Source organism: Neopsephotus bourkii, unplaced genomic scaffold, assembly GCF_033783945.1.
Source record: "Neopsephotus bourkii isolate Nb327-2 ecotype Australia unplaced genomic scaffold, CSIRO-AGI_Nbou_v1 NB_168, whole genome shotgun sequence".
Taxonomy (NCBI): domain Eukaryota; kingdom Metazoa; phylum Chordata; class Aves; order Psittaciformes; family Psittacidae; genus Neopsephotus; species Neopsephotus bourkii.
In genome coordinates this window covers 8,760,793-8,777,637 of record NW_026900684.1, presented here as the reverse complement: position 1 = coordinate 8,777,637, position 16,845 = coordinate 8,760,793, and the positions used below count along the sequence as shown (strand labels likewise).

Here is a 16,845-nt window from a genome sequence, read left to right as displayed (position 1 = left end):
TTGTTGTTTGGTTTGGGTTGGTTGGAGCTTTTTTTTTATAATAGGGGACAAGGTATCTTACAGATGTCAAGTACAAAATAAAACATGAATAAGCAAAAGCATGGTTTGACTTGCAAAATAAAAAATTTCACTGGTTCTTTGAAAGTGATCCCATTATGAAAGTAAGGCTGTAGTCTTGTCAAAAGAAGCACAAGTCAGTATTATCTAAATAATAACCAAAAAAATGGTAGGTTTTTTTGAGTTTTTTGGCAGTTTTGGGGTTGGTTTTTTTTGTTCTGCGTATCACACTGATACTATGCAACAGAAGTCTGCAAGGAGAAGCAACCTGTAAAATTCCAAATGCATAAAAGGGACAGTGATTTGTCTGTGCTAATAACATGCCAAGACGCTGGCTTTACCACTTCTAGTATTTCCTCCTTATCCTCTTCTACTGATATAAAACCTAGCAATTTGCAAAAAAAAAGAAAATAAAATTACCATTACAGGGTTTCATTATCACTACCTCTTGCAGTACCTGACAGAAATTAATCCCTAAGATGCTGACATAATAAACAGACATTTAATGACATTTTCTATATCCCTCTTGTTTTTCTTTAGGAGAACAATCAGAGGCAGGAATATAGTTAGGTAGGCCAAGGGAAAGAAGGTGGAGCCGCTGCAAATTACACCTTGAAATTGCAGCACATGAGAACTGCCTCACTGGTATGGTGCTATAGTCTTTACAGAACAGAAGCAGATGGGCTACTGCTATTCTTGCAAAAGAGAACAAAACTGCACTCTCTCAGGCCTTATATGCTGCTTTCACACAGTTGTTTTCCTCAGTTTTACCTATCTGAATGAGCCAGGGTGCCTCACAGACTGAAATAAACACTTCTATAGATCCAGCAGTTAGAGTCTGCAAGTAAGTGTTGAACAGAGCTTTTACTAAAGGGCTCATTATAAAAAGGCACATTAAAAATACGTTATTTTAATTCTAGAATTATTTGTTAAAATTAATGTTTTCTTCAAGTAAATAAATACTGGAAAATTAATTAACAGGAAAGCTGACTACAGATGTCTCTGTTAGGGAGGTATCAGTGTTATTCTCCAGGTGAGAAATAACCAATGACAATTTCTGTGCTTTGCCACAGCTGAGTCTCATCTCAGTTTTACAATTCCTTTCCATTTGGAATGGCATCCCAGGACTTCCAGGAGAAGGTGGTGATCATCAGGATCAAGCAAAAAGCATCTGGCAGTGCAGGGCAGGGAATGACAATGGGCTGGGAAGAAAAGACCTACATGTTTTTGTAGGAGTTTTGTGGGTGAGCTATTCAGCTGAGAATGAAGCTGGGTCCTTCTAGAAGAGTGGTACAAACATGGAAGTAGTTCATACAACTTGCTTCCCACAGATATTCCAGCCCCCCCTTCTCTCTTACTAGTTTCAGAGATGCAACTTGCAGGAGCAACAAAACCAGCAGACACATAGACAGCTACCATGGCTTCAAAGAGGAAGACCCCAGGGGAGCCAGCAGCACCCTGTCACTCTCACCCACAAAGCTCCACAGGAAGCAGTGAGCTACCAACAGAATCTGACATCTTCAAGGCAAGAGTACTAGGAAAGGTCCCTCTATTCCATAGAGACTTACCACCCTATTATTAAATTACTTTGAATACTTTGTAGGACATCAGAATGCAATGTATAAAAATAGGCACACTATCTTTCTTCAGCCTTTAAAGAAGGCAAAGCTTATTCCATTCAGGACTCTAGAAGCAACTTTTCACTAAATTCTGCTAGGCACAACCAGTCATCCTCCCCATTAAAAAGTCCTACTAAAGCAGTGTGTAAATAAAAGGGGTAATTAAAAAAAAAGAAAAAGAAAAAAAGCCAGACCAACATCAGAAACAACTGGAAATGTATTAAAAATATACTTGAAATGTTGATATAAAAAGGGGATGAACATACAGTTAAAATTGTGGAGTAAGACTGAAGAACTCAGTAATTCCATGTTAGAGGTGGAAGTGAAACAGCATGTGGTCTTCCTCAAGTCAGCCATCCATGCACTGAGTTATGTTAGCTAAAATATAAAAACAAGTATCTCTTGACTGCATTAGGTAATAAAACTATTAATATTTTAAACTACTTAGACTTGGTATTCGTATTCTGTTCTTCAGATTTTTCTCTATAGAAGACACTCAGACACTTCCAAAATCTGCCAGAAAACCTATAGAGACATCAACATCCAAGTATGTAGAAAGCAGGCAGACCATTATTTTCCCTGCCTGGGAACACAAGCAATTAGGGACAGTATTTAGATTATAGTTATTCATGAAAGCAACACAGCTACCTGCAGAAAAACAGCCAGAAAAAGGGGTAGACACTACAGTCTGAGAGTAAGAAAATCAGAGGATTTTACTGATGACTTTGGAATTCTGACTTAATTTAGCAGGCAAGCTTTAAACAAACCACTATGATGTTGCATTTCACTAATAATTTATATTCAACTTTTATAACACAGGGGAAGAGTTGTTAAAGGAAACTTCAAAGTGATTTTCTTCAGACTAGTCTTAAATTCAGATTTCTATAACAAGAAATGTCACTACAGTTTCAATTTCTCTCTCAGCAAACAGCTCTGAGTTTACAGGACCAGCAGTTTTTAACAGGTGGGAATGAAAATGGAAAGATATTTTTGTTCCTCCCCTTCAGTGGGGAACTTGTTCTATTCTGAAGACCGTTTTTAAGGCAATAAAGATGCAATTATGACAGCACAAGAAAAGTGTTAAGAAAAACAATGACAATCCCCCTCTACCCTTCACCTTTCAACACATGATTCAGCCCAATGCAATACAGTCCAAATTCCAATAACAGCAATTTAACTTTGAAAAAAATGGACAAAATGGCACTGTTTTCAAATATGACTGTTTTATGTGCAACCCTGCTCAAGGTAGCCAACCGATGAGCCACATCCCATTCTGTACTTTCAGATTCACTCTGATGATCAGGATTATTATAGGGTCACAGTGACTTCACAGAACCTGCCACACTAAATTCTAGAACAAGACTAGGAACTGTCTCTGCCTGCTGATGTAATCCACAGACTACAGCAATGAAGCTAAATGATTAACAGGTTCCTTGATTCTCACTGCCAGTACCCCAAGAGTTGCCTGCCATTTGACATTGCCAGAAAAGAACCAGCGGAGATCTTGAATATTTCTCCCTGTAGGAGAAGCCAAGACAAAGGAGGTTTTAGGAATAATTACAAAAACATTGTTACCGACAAAACCAAAATCCTAAAAGGCCACAGTGCCACTATTACATCCCGCAGTACTGGCTCAGCACCAGGGAACTTCAGTGCACCATAAGAGTACAGGATAAAGCTCTAACAGTAGGACAGGGAAAGGACTGGAACAATTTTAATTTTGTTAAAACACATTCTTGCATCAAGCCATACAATGCTTGCATCATGGCCAATACAATGATTATAAGTCATTAGCCAACAACCAGAAGCTTAGGCATTACCCAAGTGTCACCAAACTCCCCTCTGTCCTCCACATCTTGACAAATGCCAGCAAGTATTCAGACATTACTTAAATGGTCATTAGTTATTCAAGCATAAAATGACAATTCTCTATGCCATTGTAAGGGCTAAAAAAGCCTGCTCTTTCTATATACATTGCCATCTACCTCTCTTGGCTGCAAATAATAATAATAATTATTATTATTATTGTTATTATTATTATTATTGTAGCAACTGCATGGCTGGCTAGTAATTTTTCTACCTCTTCCCCTGAATTTTTTACAGTTGTTAGGCTTTTTATCCTTGGATGCTGGGAATCAGAATGGAAGGCTGAGATAAGATTTAATATTCTGATATGATAAAGGTTTTGTCTCAGCCCCCACAGTAGTCAAATATGGAACAATGATACATTTACTATATTTCTTGGCTTGTGGATTTGCACTGCTTACCTGCCAGACCTCTTCACGCAGGCAGGCAGTGGTAACACGTAATATGTGCTAATACACAGACTAAAGTAAAACAAATCACAGCAGTCATGATGATGAATCTAGCCAAATCAGTTACCAAGCAGGCCTGAACTTCAGATATTGACAGAGAAGACAGATGGAAGGCATGAGATCAGCAGTCAGCATGGGAGTGGGGGAGTGGCACAGAGTACCACAGTGTGAATCTTCAGCCAAGTACCGTGAGAGAACAGCCGTAGAGATCACACGTACTGCCAAAAGGCTAGATGTAGCAAAGAGTAACATCCACTAGTGCAACAGATGCAGCATGCCATAATGGATTTATTACCTACCAGCCAGCATTGCTGCAATCATAAAGGGAGCTCAGTACTTAGGCATGCAATGCATCCCCCCAAAGCCATCATCTAAACCTGGCAGAAGTTCACTTGCTGCTTGCCTGCATTGCAAATGTTTGAGAACATCCCCTACAAGAGAGGAGTACGAATAGTATAACACTGTGCATAACAAGTCTATGATTGAGAGAAGTAACATCACCTTCAGAGAGCTATACTATTTTGGTCTTTCCCTGTTGCCTTACTCCTCACCTCCACAAAAGAAGACCAGTGCAGGTGATATGTTTGAGCTTGTCCCAGTCCAGTAACGGAGTTTCCTAATGGCTTTTCTTTAACAACAGTTGTCTTTAAGGCCTTGCAGGCAGATTGCTCCAGGATAATCTTTCAGTTTTATTGTTATGTACCTTTAAAACTCCAGGTTTTAAGATACATTAAAGTTCATAAAGTTTCATTTTGTACTTGTTTGTAACTCAAACATTCTTCATTTCACCCAGAAAAACTAAAGAAATAATTTGATGAAGAGGATTTCCATTTGAGTTAAGAGTGTGCACATCAAGCAAGCCAATAGGACCTAGGCCTGGTGACAAGTTAAGGTCCAACTTCAGATAAGATGCATTTCAAGGACACACACATAAATTATACTAACTATAAAATATAGCTGTTACAATGCCATTCTCAAGGAGAATACAGACAAAAGTTACAAAAAAAATAACCACACAGGAATTCACCTGGTAGGATATCTCAGTTCCTTTCAGGAAACCAAGTATGCAAACAGGCTCCAGCAGATATATTCTTTATAAGTTTCTTTAGCCTTGAAGATTTTCTTTAAAGTAAGGGAAGATTCAATGCTTGTCAACACAAGTGCTTGGCTTTCATTGATGCAAATAGGTCAGCGCTCTGGACATGCCAGCCTAGTTGCATCATGCAGCTTTCATCAAAACCCCTTTAAGGTAGATTATAGTCTTTACATCAATGGTTCTGGTATCTTGCTGATACGTGGTGTTGTTTGCTTCATTCTAAGCAAGTGTCTTCCTGAGATTTATTTTGAAGTACCAGTTTTCTTTGGCTTATTTGTCAAACTAGGCAAAGTTATTTAGCATATTAAGAGAAAGTGATGAACTGTATCAAAGAAAACCTCTGTCCTGAACTTTCAAAAAAGAACATTCACACCATCTTAGGCATTTTTACACCATTAGTTTACGTGCTACATATGAAAAACAAATGCTAAATGTGGTGCCTTACACCAAGTGGTATGGCAAATAGGTATGCCATACAATATTCCTATCATTACTAAATGAATCTCTATTGTATCCAGGAAGCTAGTAGAGGTCTTATATGGCTTTATTAATAGAACTGTGATCTCTGTGGAATGCAAGTTGAGAAAATGCCTCATGCCTATCTTCCCTACCTAACAACTGTTGCTGAGTGACATTATCAATTGCAACTTGTTAAAACTAAATAATAGGAAAATTTTGCTCTAATCATTCACTACAGTTCAAAATGTAATCAAGCTTTCCAAACAGTGGATCTCTAACAGCGAAACATAGCATTATTTCCTATTTATGAGTTGTATTTAATGGACCAGTTTCTTGGGTCCACCCAAGCAGCACTCAATGTACAAGAAAAAGAAGGGAACATAAGGCTTCATACTATTTACAAGCTTCCTACTCCTGAAGGTAGACTGCAACTCCAGTCTTGAACTCCCACAATGGCTTCATTTAGGGTAACTAGGAGTAACTAGTGTACTGAGTATTCCTACCATGCCAGAGCAATGGCAGACAGAGCAAAGACAGGTAGCTTAGAACTTGCTGTGCTCATTCAAGAGTAAACTTTTAAAAAAAAAAAGCTTAAAAGAAATCGGGCCATGTTCACCCTGCCAGTTCTGCAAAAACCAGTGTATTTTGAGAAGCAATACTCAAATATTAGAAACATAAATTCTGTTTTCAAAGAACTTTCAAATATTACTTTAAAGCAGTGTAGTTATGCATAAAGTGATATTCTATGAAAATTTTTGCAAAGAGAGTTGACATGGTTAAAAAAATATTAAAGAAAATGCATTTTATGTTATCAGAACTACTTAGCTTGTGCATCAGACTCCAAGTATCTAAGGACATGACTAGTTTGTCATTTATGATATATTAACTTCTGCAAAATGATTCTTTCATAAGAAAGTTCTTCTGTATCACATTCTGCTTGCAGTTAAAAGCATTTTGACAGTTACTATCAGGTTTAATTTTAATAGACTTTTTGCCTTATAAAAAGTTTATAAATGAGAACTATATCTTCTTCTATAAAGTCATCTGTATTATCAAAGAATGGATTCTTCCATACAAACCAAGCTTTTACCATTAGTCAGTAAAGTTTATATCTTACAGACCCCAAACACCTAACAATGAATTAACTCTTAAGATTTGATATACACACTTTGAAATCACTTCATACCACAGTGCTATTACCTCATCCTAAAGCAACTGAACTATAAAACTCAGCTGAAGGTCCAACTCAGCCCTTGTATATACAGAGCACTTTCACAATATGACCAGCTACTCGGTATAGTAGGGAGAATTTAAAGGTTGCTTTTGACCCTCCCATTTGTATCCAACAACAGCTGTACAAAGGCTGAGTTAGTAACTCTGCGCAGGTCTGGAAATACAGTGAGAGAAGTAACCTTACTGTGCAGATCACTGTCACTGTAGCTAGCCTGCTAAGGAGCTAATTCCACCCACAGTTAATTTGCAAGTGAGTTCATTTTTGTAGGTCATTTGGTAGGGCACAGAATTTTAAAATCGAATAAACATATATGTACTCCAATTTTTCCCATAAAGAAATAAATTAATAAAGCATCGACTTTTCCAAAGTTTCTAGTGTAATGAATAAATACACATTCACTTCAACACAATAAAAAAAGTTAGGCACCACAGCCTATTTACAGTACAGCTATAGTTCCTCACTGCAAAGCACTTAGCTCTAAACAGCTTATCAGTCCCCTTCATTTCAATTGGGCAAGGACATGTATATGAGTAAGAGTATACAAAATTAATGCCAAAGTTAAAATGAATCCAGTAAATGGGACCTTTGTAATAGAATGGATCCCTTTTACTTTAATTCTTTTACAATAGTAATAACACTGACTTCACTGGAAAAAAAATAAAATCAATTCTCATATTTTATAAAGACATGGGTCTTTAAACAAACTTTTACTTTACAGTAAAAATTGTAGAGTTCTGTCCTGAATTGGTGCCATTCAGTTTTTTATATTGTGGATGAAAGGGTACTGTGTTTATTTTTATAAAATCAGTAGATGACACTAAACGGCAGATGCTGTAACTGCCCAGAGGGAAACAATCCAAAGCAGAACTTGAGCAAAACGGAGAAATTCTCTGATATCAAAAGCATGAAGTTAGCTGAAGGCCAGCACAACATATTATACTTAGAGAGGAAAAAGCAAATACATAGTACAGTGACTCTATCTTAACATGGGTTTTATAAGCTACAGACTGTATCCCATAGGGCATCACATATATGGCACATGACATGGCTGTTCCACTTTTATACAAGTAATAATTCCACTGATTGCACTAACAAATTCTCAGCTGGAGCAGTCTGCTTAACATGAGGAATTAGACTTCAATAAAGAGGCCCAGGAACTGCATATGATGAACTGGCACAAGTCCAAAGAAGAGCAACTATGGTAATTCCAGGTCTAGAAAACAAGACTTAGGAGGACAGACTAAGTTAAATACCTTTTTCTTTTTGTAGAAAAGACACAGTAGATGTAGAAAGACACATGATAATAGTCTTTAAAATGATTACTTTTCATACATGGAGAAAAACTGATAAATATCTTAATCATATTTTATGCATTAGTTTGCAGAAATAAAGATTTAGGTAGGTGTTGGGTGGAGTGGGAAGCATTCTAGCAACGAGAACAGTAAAAGCTGTGATTAGTTGCATAAGGACACTGTAAGAATGATGATCATTAAGCATTTTAAAAACAGGTTAGTGAAATATTTGCCAGACAACCCATTTATATTTGATTCTAGAATATACAAATAACCTCTGAAGGTGCCTTTCAGCTGTACACAAGAAAAGTTTTATTCAGACCTCCTCTCCATAAACAACTCAATGTGACTTATAATCAATAGAGCTTTTATACACTTTTGTGGTCTTAGTTGATGCTGAACACTGATCTAGTTCTTATATTTCAATGCCATATACACAGTATAATGATTTCTAATTAATTATTGGGACATTATTCCTATCTAGATATTCACATACACATGAGATGAAAGGATAGATTTAACACAGTGAATTGGTGACTATCCAAACTGGAGAGAAAATACTCCTGAAATATTAAGGAACAAAATATGACCTGTCTCACTACTAACATGTAGCTTCAAAAACACATTGGGCAGATCACACAGATAAAGCTGTATTCAACAAAGAACAAGACACAAAACAAAGTCAGCCATGAAATGTGTAATTTATACAGGCTTCATAAAAGGCTTCTTTTAACTCAAGAGCTAAATTCAGTAAACATGAAATAATGCTTGTTCCTAGTAGCACATTATTTCCAAAGGCTCTTCTTCAAAACTAGAGCACTCCATCCTAACCAAGCCATTACAACAGCAACACATAATTTTGTACTATTACCAGCAAACTGAAAATACCAGCACTAACAGACTTTTAAGAGTATGTAATCGGGTTATAACTAGAAAATTAAAACTAACATTTCCTCTAATTTTAATTAATTCTTGGAACACTATAAACTTCTATTAGGCAATGATAGGCTAATTTTCTGTTTGTTTTTTTTTTTTTTTTCTACTCAGGCATCTCTCTTGCTTAAGAAAAAACAGAACATGAACACTAATTAGGATACTCAGTATTTAATTTTATCATTTAATGTTTCAAGCTGCAGCTTCACATTAGTTATTGTACATCTTCTAGCTATTACTTTGAACAGGACACTTTGTTGCATGGTATCATATAAACTCTACTGAGGTATCTCTGTACTGTATTTCAGAAACAAAAACAAACCAAATCCCACAACAGGATGTGAGTTAAGATAGTGACATGCCCCCTTCTATAACAGAACAAAGGTATAGAGAAAATGGGATAAAATAGTAATTTTGATGAGAGTTATCTGGATCCCAAAGAGCAAAGACTGGTCTTGTTAATCGCAACAAATGACTGAATTTGCAGATTATGTAACATTAGCTAAACCTGTGCTTAGAACTGTTACAAGCCCAGACCCAGACACTACAAATTGGGCAGTGAAAAGTTAAGACACACTGGTGTCAAGTTGTAAAAAGTACAGTTTAAGAGCAAAATAGTTTCTTTTAATAAACAGCAGAAAACCAAAAAATTCTACCATATGTTTGAGCCTTGAAATTGATACAAATCTCTGCTACCTGAGCAGAAACAGTAACCTGTAAGAGTGGAAGATTTTCATCTTTTGCATAAGCGAACTACTAGAATGCTGAATATACATTTATTTAGCTATAATAGTTCAGATATTTGACAAATGACCAATCTAAAAATCTCCTGGATTTAGCAACAAGTAACACTGTAGACAGATGATTTTACTTTCCAACCTGATGTGTTGTGATGGTGTTATTCTTTTTCCTCTGTTTTTTCCCCAGTCTTTTTCCTTCCTTACTCAGATACTGCATCAGCCTTCTCAGAATGAGCTACCCAGCAACTTCTGTCAAAAAAATTCTTGATTTCAAGGGACGGCTACCACATTCTCTGTATTTCTGACAATGGGATAGACTGTCCTTCCCATCCTACTCTAGTGAACACATACACACAACTCTACATGCATAGATATCTGTACATATACTCACACGCAAGCACACTGCTTAATAGTTCAAATGATGTCATTAACATACTCAGATGTAAAAGTCCTAGGTTTCTGAACTTTCTCTCTAAACTTTTCAGGGAACACATGTTAAAAACCTACCTTGAGTAAATATTCTGCAAAGCATGTTAATTCCTGCTTTAGGATGTAAGTCTCTCTGGTTTGCAAGTTTAAACACTCACACAAAATGTCTAGCCTTTGTCACTGAAGAGTGAAAATATCTTTAGGTTTGAAACAGTTTCTGGCTCCTTTCTATAGTTTCTCCATTTACATTTAACTTGGATTACTTCTTGTTGTTCATGGTAGCTACGGATGAGTGATGAAGGTGATAAGAGGCAAGACAAGTCTTCCTGTTCCATCACCTAACTGAAATTTGATGTTATCAAAGAATAAAAGGAACAACAATAAAGACAAGTGAGGCAGCAGGAATCCCAAGTTGAGCAAAACCATGGCTCACTCATGCAGTAGGATATCACAATTGAGAAGAGAGTTTTCTGTGTTCTGTTACCCGGAAAAAGAATTGAATGAAAATGGTACTGCCTCACCACAGATGAGCTTTGGGGAACACCAGTGCTGAGCTCTGCCAAAATTCTGCTTGATCCAGAAAGAGGAATCTTTACAAAAGCTTTCAACCAAGTAAAATTTGATGGATTTCCACACAGATGCCCAAAAGCTCACTCTGACAAACAGTAAATAAGCTTCCTGGTATAAGCCAAGACACTAACTTATTCAAAGTACAGAAGGACTATATTGTCTCAAAAAAAATATTATAAGAACATTTTAACTTTTAGAAGAAATTGGGAAAAAGTCTTAGATTGGAAAGTATCTGGCAATCTTAAATATAGCCATTTTAAATACAGGCCTCTCCTAACAGACATTGGCTGTATACTGCAGTTGTATCCTGAACCTAATATTAACCTGAAAAAAAAAAAAGGAAGAAAAAAAAAAACCAACAAGCTTAAATAATCTGGCAACAGATTGTTAAAAAACAGAGAGAACTACAGAGAATAAAACAAGTCACACATATCATTTGACAAACTTAATATAAATGAGGCTAGAAAGTAATTAATTACTTGGGAAAACAAAGAGTAACAACAAAATCCCCTAACAGCAGTGTTAAGATAGTAAGTACAAATATACCTTGTCCTTGAGGAACTCCGTAAAATTCAGCAGCTATTCTTGCTGCTTCCTTACGGTTTCCTTTCACAATGTAGAAATGACTAAGTATAGCAAGGCTGATCTTCACAAAAAGTTTAAAACAAAAAAGTGAAAGTATAGTAAAGTAGACATTGGATAGCTGCTGAGCAAAAGGGCGACTTTCTTCTATGACAGTCATTGCTGCAGCAAAATCTCTCTCACTGTTTGGGTAGGGTTCTCAAATGTGTTGATAAGATCATATGGCTCCAACCCTGCACTCTTGGGAACAACTGGTCCTGAGGAAAGAAAATATCAGCTGGTCATGATGCTTGCTGCTCAAAATATGACGATTATTTATACTGTACATAGTATTGAGTTCACTGCCACTCCTGCTAGCCTGGGAATATTCAAGTGAGGCAGAATATAACAGAGACAAGTTCCAAGACCCAGGACTGTACTTGTTCCACTTGAAAGGTCTGTTTCATTACAAATTCTGCATTTCTAACTCATTTATTTATACCCTATTAATACTTGTTTTAAAAATACACTGACTACAATTTCATGCACTAAACCAGGTAACGCAGGTAATCAGTTTTTGCTAAAACAAGTTCTCCTGCTTCTCAAGTACAATCCTGTATGTCAGACTAATATTTTTTTCCTACAAAACTAAAATCACATCAGTTGAATACTTGAGATACACATTAATACAGAAACAGAGGTTGAATATATACCAGCTATGACAGTCTCTTATTATTTTATTCAGGCTGAATGAAAACATCTAGTATACATGTCCTTAAGCATTATACAAAAAACAGAGAGTATATTTTAAGAATGAAACTACTAGATATTTTTATAAGTAAGATCTTGAGGTACCTTAAATTAAATTACTTACAATGTAATTAAAATTGAGTAAATGCAATTGGTAAGCATACAACATGGGAAAATTCTAATGCTTATGATACAGTTCATTGTACTGCATCGTATTATTTTAAACCTATGACATAAAAGGCTCTATTTCTTGGCCAGTTTTAGACAGGGGAATCTAAATTCCTCAGATGTTTCAAGAATTAATTTGCTTATATACCATAAAGCTATTACTCACAGTCATCAGCAGTTATGCACAAGTTGTTCCATTAGCGTAACTGCTGAGTAAATAATGGTGTCACAACATGATACAAACTGAGGAGCTGCCAGACAGAACTGGGTTCCTAAGTAAGCTACAATCCTAAAATAAAGAATCATGACAGCATTGAAAAGGGTCCCATTCTAAACTTTTATTTTTCCCTTTAAATAAAAGAAATAATGTCTCAAATTACAGTTTAAAATAGTCTACCCATAGTAATCTTAAACTGAAACACCCCTTCTATTCTATCTTGGATTCTCTAGTTTGATGGTCAGAAAAAAAACATTTTAGAATGTTGGCAACTGCCCATCAGGAACAGAGGGTATGATCCAAATGTCACTGCACCCACAGATCCCCGGACTTCAATGAACACCAGAGCAGACACTACAGTATGATACAAAATCACATTTCTGAAATGAAAGTGGCAAAATAAAGGACCTCTTATCATCTGGATCCAGAGGTAATTCAAAAGAGTAAGAATGCATAATGTTTTTTGAAAACTACATTGAAATACACCTATATAAATGAAGACAATGATAAAAGGAAATGTGCTTGGAAATAAAGATTTTTTACAGACAGAAACTGAATTGAGCTTATCTTGAGAGAAACATACATTTCATCTTTTTCTTTAAAAAAAATTTAATCCGCACAAAAGTCAAAACAGTAACCAGAAAAGGCAATGAAAAGGCAGTTACACCGTTAACTATATTAATCTGTGAAGAAAAATATACACATTTTCTCCTAAATTTCATTTATAGACATTTTCTCAGCCAGCCAGAATAGGAGCTGCCCTCTTCATACCATAGTTAGAAGCAGGAGTGAGTACTTAAAATGCCAAATGAAAATCCCTTTTTATATTTGGCACATTGTTATCTGACACTGAATTCAGGTGTCATGTTTTCCGTAAGGATAAATAGGCATTATGTTCTGAGACACCATTGCCAATTTCCGTTTCAATCATTAATAGAAATGATATTTTCCTTAGTGACACATCTAGTATTGGAATTTCTTACTTCTTCCATATTTCTACTAGTATTATTAAGCTTAATTAGTCCACAGAATTCCATAGCCATCTTAAGTACCTGTTTTGCAAATTTACCATGCAGAATAAGGAAGAACCCTAATTATCTCACAGAAAACCTTTCTTCTTTCATAGTGTTTTACCTGACCCCTATTTTCTTCATGACACACTGGGTCATCTTGTAACAGTGCTTTGTCATCTGGACTGCTCCCATGTTTTGCTAATTAACAAATAGTCTTTCTGTGTAGAGGCAAAAATCCAAATAGTAATTACTATAAATAACAACTGTCTGTATTTAACAGCAGTGCTCAGAGTCAATCTTCCCCTTAGAATACTGTCTCCTGCTTCTTATATGTGCATTAGATAAATCACTGAAATTTCTCAGTTGTTAGGCTGTCTTCTTGAGCTTGAATTTTTCCATAAAGGGTCAACAAAAATGACAAAAGCTTTTTTCAAAAATAAGGCTGTTGATGCATGTAATATTTTGTAAGTGATCTTTTAAAAATCCTCATTGATCTATAAAACTTCTGGTTTTAGAAACAATATGAATACTGAGCAGGAGAGTTATTCCTACAACAAAGCTTGTCTTCTGCCCTCTCAAAAATTTCTCTCCTCAGCTATAACCTACATAAAAATGAAAGAAATTATGAGTTTTCAGAATTTCAGTTCACACATGCTCATAAGAAGCTAGAAAAATTACTCTCCTAATAATATTTCTTTTTCAAAGCTCTATAACTTATATGTGCCAGCTTAACTGGAAGCTCTCCCAACTGCACAGAACAACTAAATTTATCCTAATCTAAGGCTACTAAAGCTCTGCAGAAACTGCCATTACAGCTTGCTGACAAACCCATGCTACCAGGCATCCAGTCATGAAAATAGAACAACTGTTCAGATGTTAACACTCACACGGCATTTTGGAAGAATCAAGAATGTGAATACGGAGACTTGAGCACCAACCAAATAGCTGAGAGCAAGCCCGTGCAGACTGGGGGAGCTAGGAACAGAAAGCTACATACATTGTAACAGAAATCAGAAAGTAGAAGTGTAAGTAAACAAATATAGGATCCAACGGTCAATGTGATGCCATTAAAGTGCAGAAAACCTGGCATCCAAATGTTCCAAATTTTCTGTTGCACAGCAACATGGAGTGATTGGAGTCTGGTCTTGCAGCAGGGCAGAATATTGAGAGCTTCCAAAGAGAAACGCATCAGCAACATGCAACAAATATACAATGTTGCAAAAACATCAAAGTACTTGAAAAGAGCAGCAGCTAAGTCTGGGAATTCACATTTTCTGTATAGCTTTGGTTTTGGGGCATGAAAATTCTTTGCCTCATCTCACTTATAAAATGGGTTTTAAATGACTCCACTCAAGAGCAGTATTCTGAAGAAGACTTCATTGCCCTTAATAAAACACTCAGATATTCTGGCAAAACCAATATTGAAACTCATTAGGCACCTAAAAATTTTTCTTTTACAAAATTTGTATAACAAACCTAAATGAAATATTGAATGTTCACTCAATGGCTACAAAATGGATTGAATGCAAAATTACTGTAACCTTTAAGGTTTTATTACAGCACACAGGAAAATGGCACAAAGCTAAACTGCAGATAAACAATATTAGGATTTTTGGTTTGTTTTAAAAACACAGTAATACTCCAACACACAAGGATCCCTCCAGCTTGACATATTAGCACATTCTCAGAAAACAGAACAAGAACAATGTAATCATCTGGTATGTTTCCCCCATTTTGGGTTATTAACTATTTTAATTTTAAAAACATTTTTAAAACTTCAAATTAGGGAATTTATGGTCTTAAATTCCCTTTTAATGTAGGTTGGTTGGTTATCATTTCTAAATAACATAATCAGTACATCCCAAATAGCAATATTGCCATTTATTAAGACATTTATAAAAGGGGTTCATTTCAAACTCCAATGCTCAGACAAATCAACCTGCCCTATACTGCTTTACTATGCAGGAGCCAAACACAGAAAGAAAGTATTCAGCAGTGGCATCTGTTCATGCTAATTCCAACTGTTTGTGAAATCTAGTGCAACTTGCCCACAAGCTAAGGAAGTAACTTTTAGAAACAAGTATGCGCTATCTTCTATGATTATTTACATAACCACGTTAGTAAACTATTTCATTCTAGCAATTTTTCCTCAATGCTTTAGAAGACGGGTATGCTTAATTTTCAGTAAAACGAAGTACACAAGAAAAATAACACAACTGACGTAATATTTAGACTTTGAAGGCATTTTTTAACACTAAAGACTGTAAAACCCTTACAAATATGATTTCTTTATAGCATATATGGTGTCTTTGGTTCTGTAAAATATATTTCTAATTAAATCTTTTAAAATAACATCCTTAAGTTAGATTAACATGGGCTGTATAAGAGTAATTACAGTTATGGCATAAATTCCATTACAGTTAGTCTTAATATTTTTCTCAAATATTTTGGAGATGCATCTAAACGCCTGAATAAGAACATGGTGGGGGTTTGGTTGTTTTTTTTTTTGTTTGTTTGTTTGTTTGTTTTTTGTTGGTTTTTTTTAAGGCAAGATATGCAATGCAGTATAAGGAATTATTCCTGTGATGCCTCACTTGCATGTCTTTCTCTACATAGCTAAAAATACACAAGAAGTTCAGGTAGCTGTCCCCATTTTGAAGCTTCTGGCTGAAACCAAATACAACAGGAGATGATTTAATGAAATCAGGCAGAGGAACGGGAACTTACAGGTGCTTGGAAGAATACATTATTTTATACATTATAGACAATCAAGCAGGAAAAAACTTCTAAAACAATTATGTCAAAACAGAGTTTAAAATAAAACCAGTAAGAAGCCACTAGTTCTAGTACCAAGTTTCTGATTTAATCACTCAACACTTGATGAAGGACTTCGAAATGCTGAGAAGCCCTAGCTACTAAAAAGGCAACGTCTAATTTAGCATGAAAAATGACCTGCTGACTTGTATTTTAACAGGTGTACAGGATGCTAATCCCCAACACTTAAAATTTTATCTGACTCCTCTAAAGTTACTGAATGTTGTTTACATTGTTTCCTCCTTCATGTATGTTAAACAATTTTTTCTACTATGTCCTACTCAAAGCATTTGAACTGAACAAATCTAGAGCATCTGTTTTAAAATACATTTGCTCATATACGTTGTTACACAAAATGTTACCTTAACATTGAAAGTAAGACAAAAAAGACAGAGATACCATAAAACAATCTTCAAAAAATATTAAATGTTCTGTTCAACAACCTTCATAACTTGAGGATATTATGTATCTATGCTTAGGCATAGAAAACCAAATAAATCATATTCATCTGATAGCTACAAGAAATCCAGAAACTGGAGAACTGGAAGACATCAAACAGCTGCTGAGTCCTTTTCCAA

At 35.6% G+C, this 16,845-nt stretch overlaps 1 protein-coding gene across 4 annotated transcripts in view; it reads right to left on the bottom strand.

Moving 5' to 3' along the window:
* ASB5 (ankyrin repeat and SOCS box containing 5) overlaps nucleotides 1–16,845 on the bottom strand; it is a 40,651-nt gene that overhangs the window by 16,533 nt on the left and 7,273 nt on the right. The window contains exons 1-2 of one of the 4 annotated variants that reach the window (XM_061372322.1): nucleotides 13,144–13,224; nucleotides 11,291–11,583 (exon numbers count right to left, since the gene is read on the bottom strand). In XM_061372322.1, the coding sequence (XP_061228306.1) occupies nucleotides 11,291–11,486 (196 nt within the window). In that variant the 5' untranslated portion in view covers nucleotides 11,487–11,583; nucleotides 13,144–13,224. Of the gene's footprint in view, nucleotides 1–11,290; nucleotides 11,584–12,389; nucleotides 12,412–13,143; nucleotides 13,225–16,845 lie in introns of those variants that run through there. The other 3 variants (XM_061372332.1, XM_061372314.1, XM_061372351.1) reach the window with 3 other exon arrangements.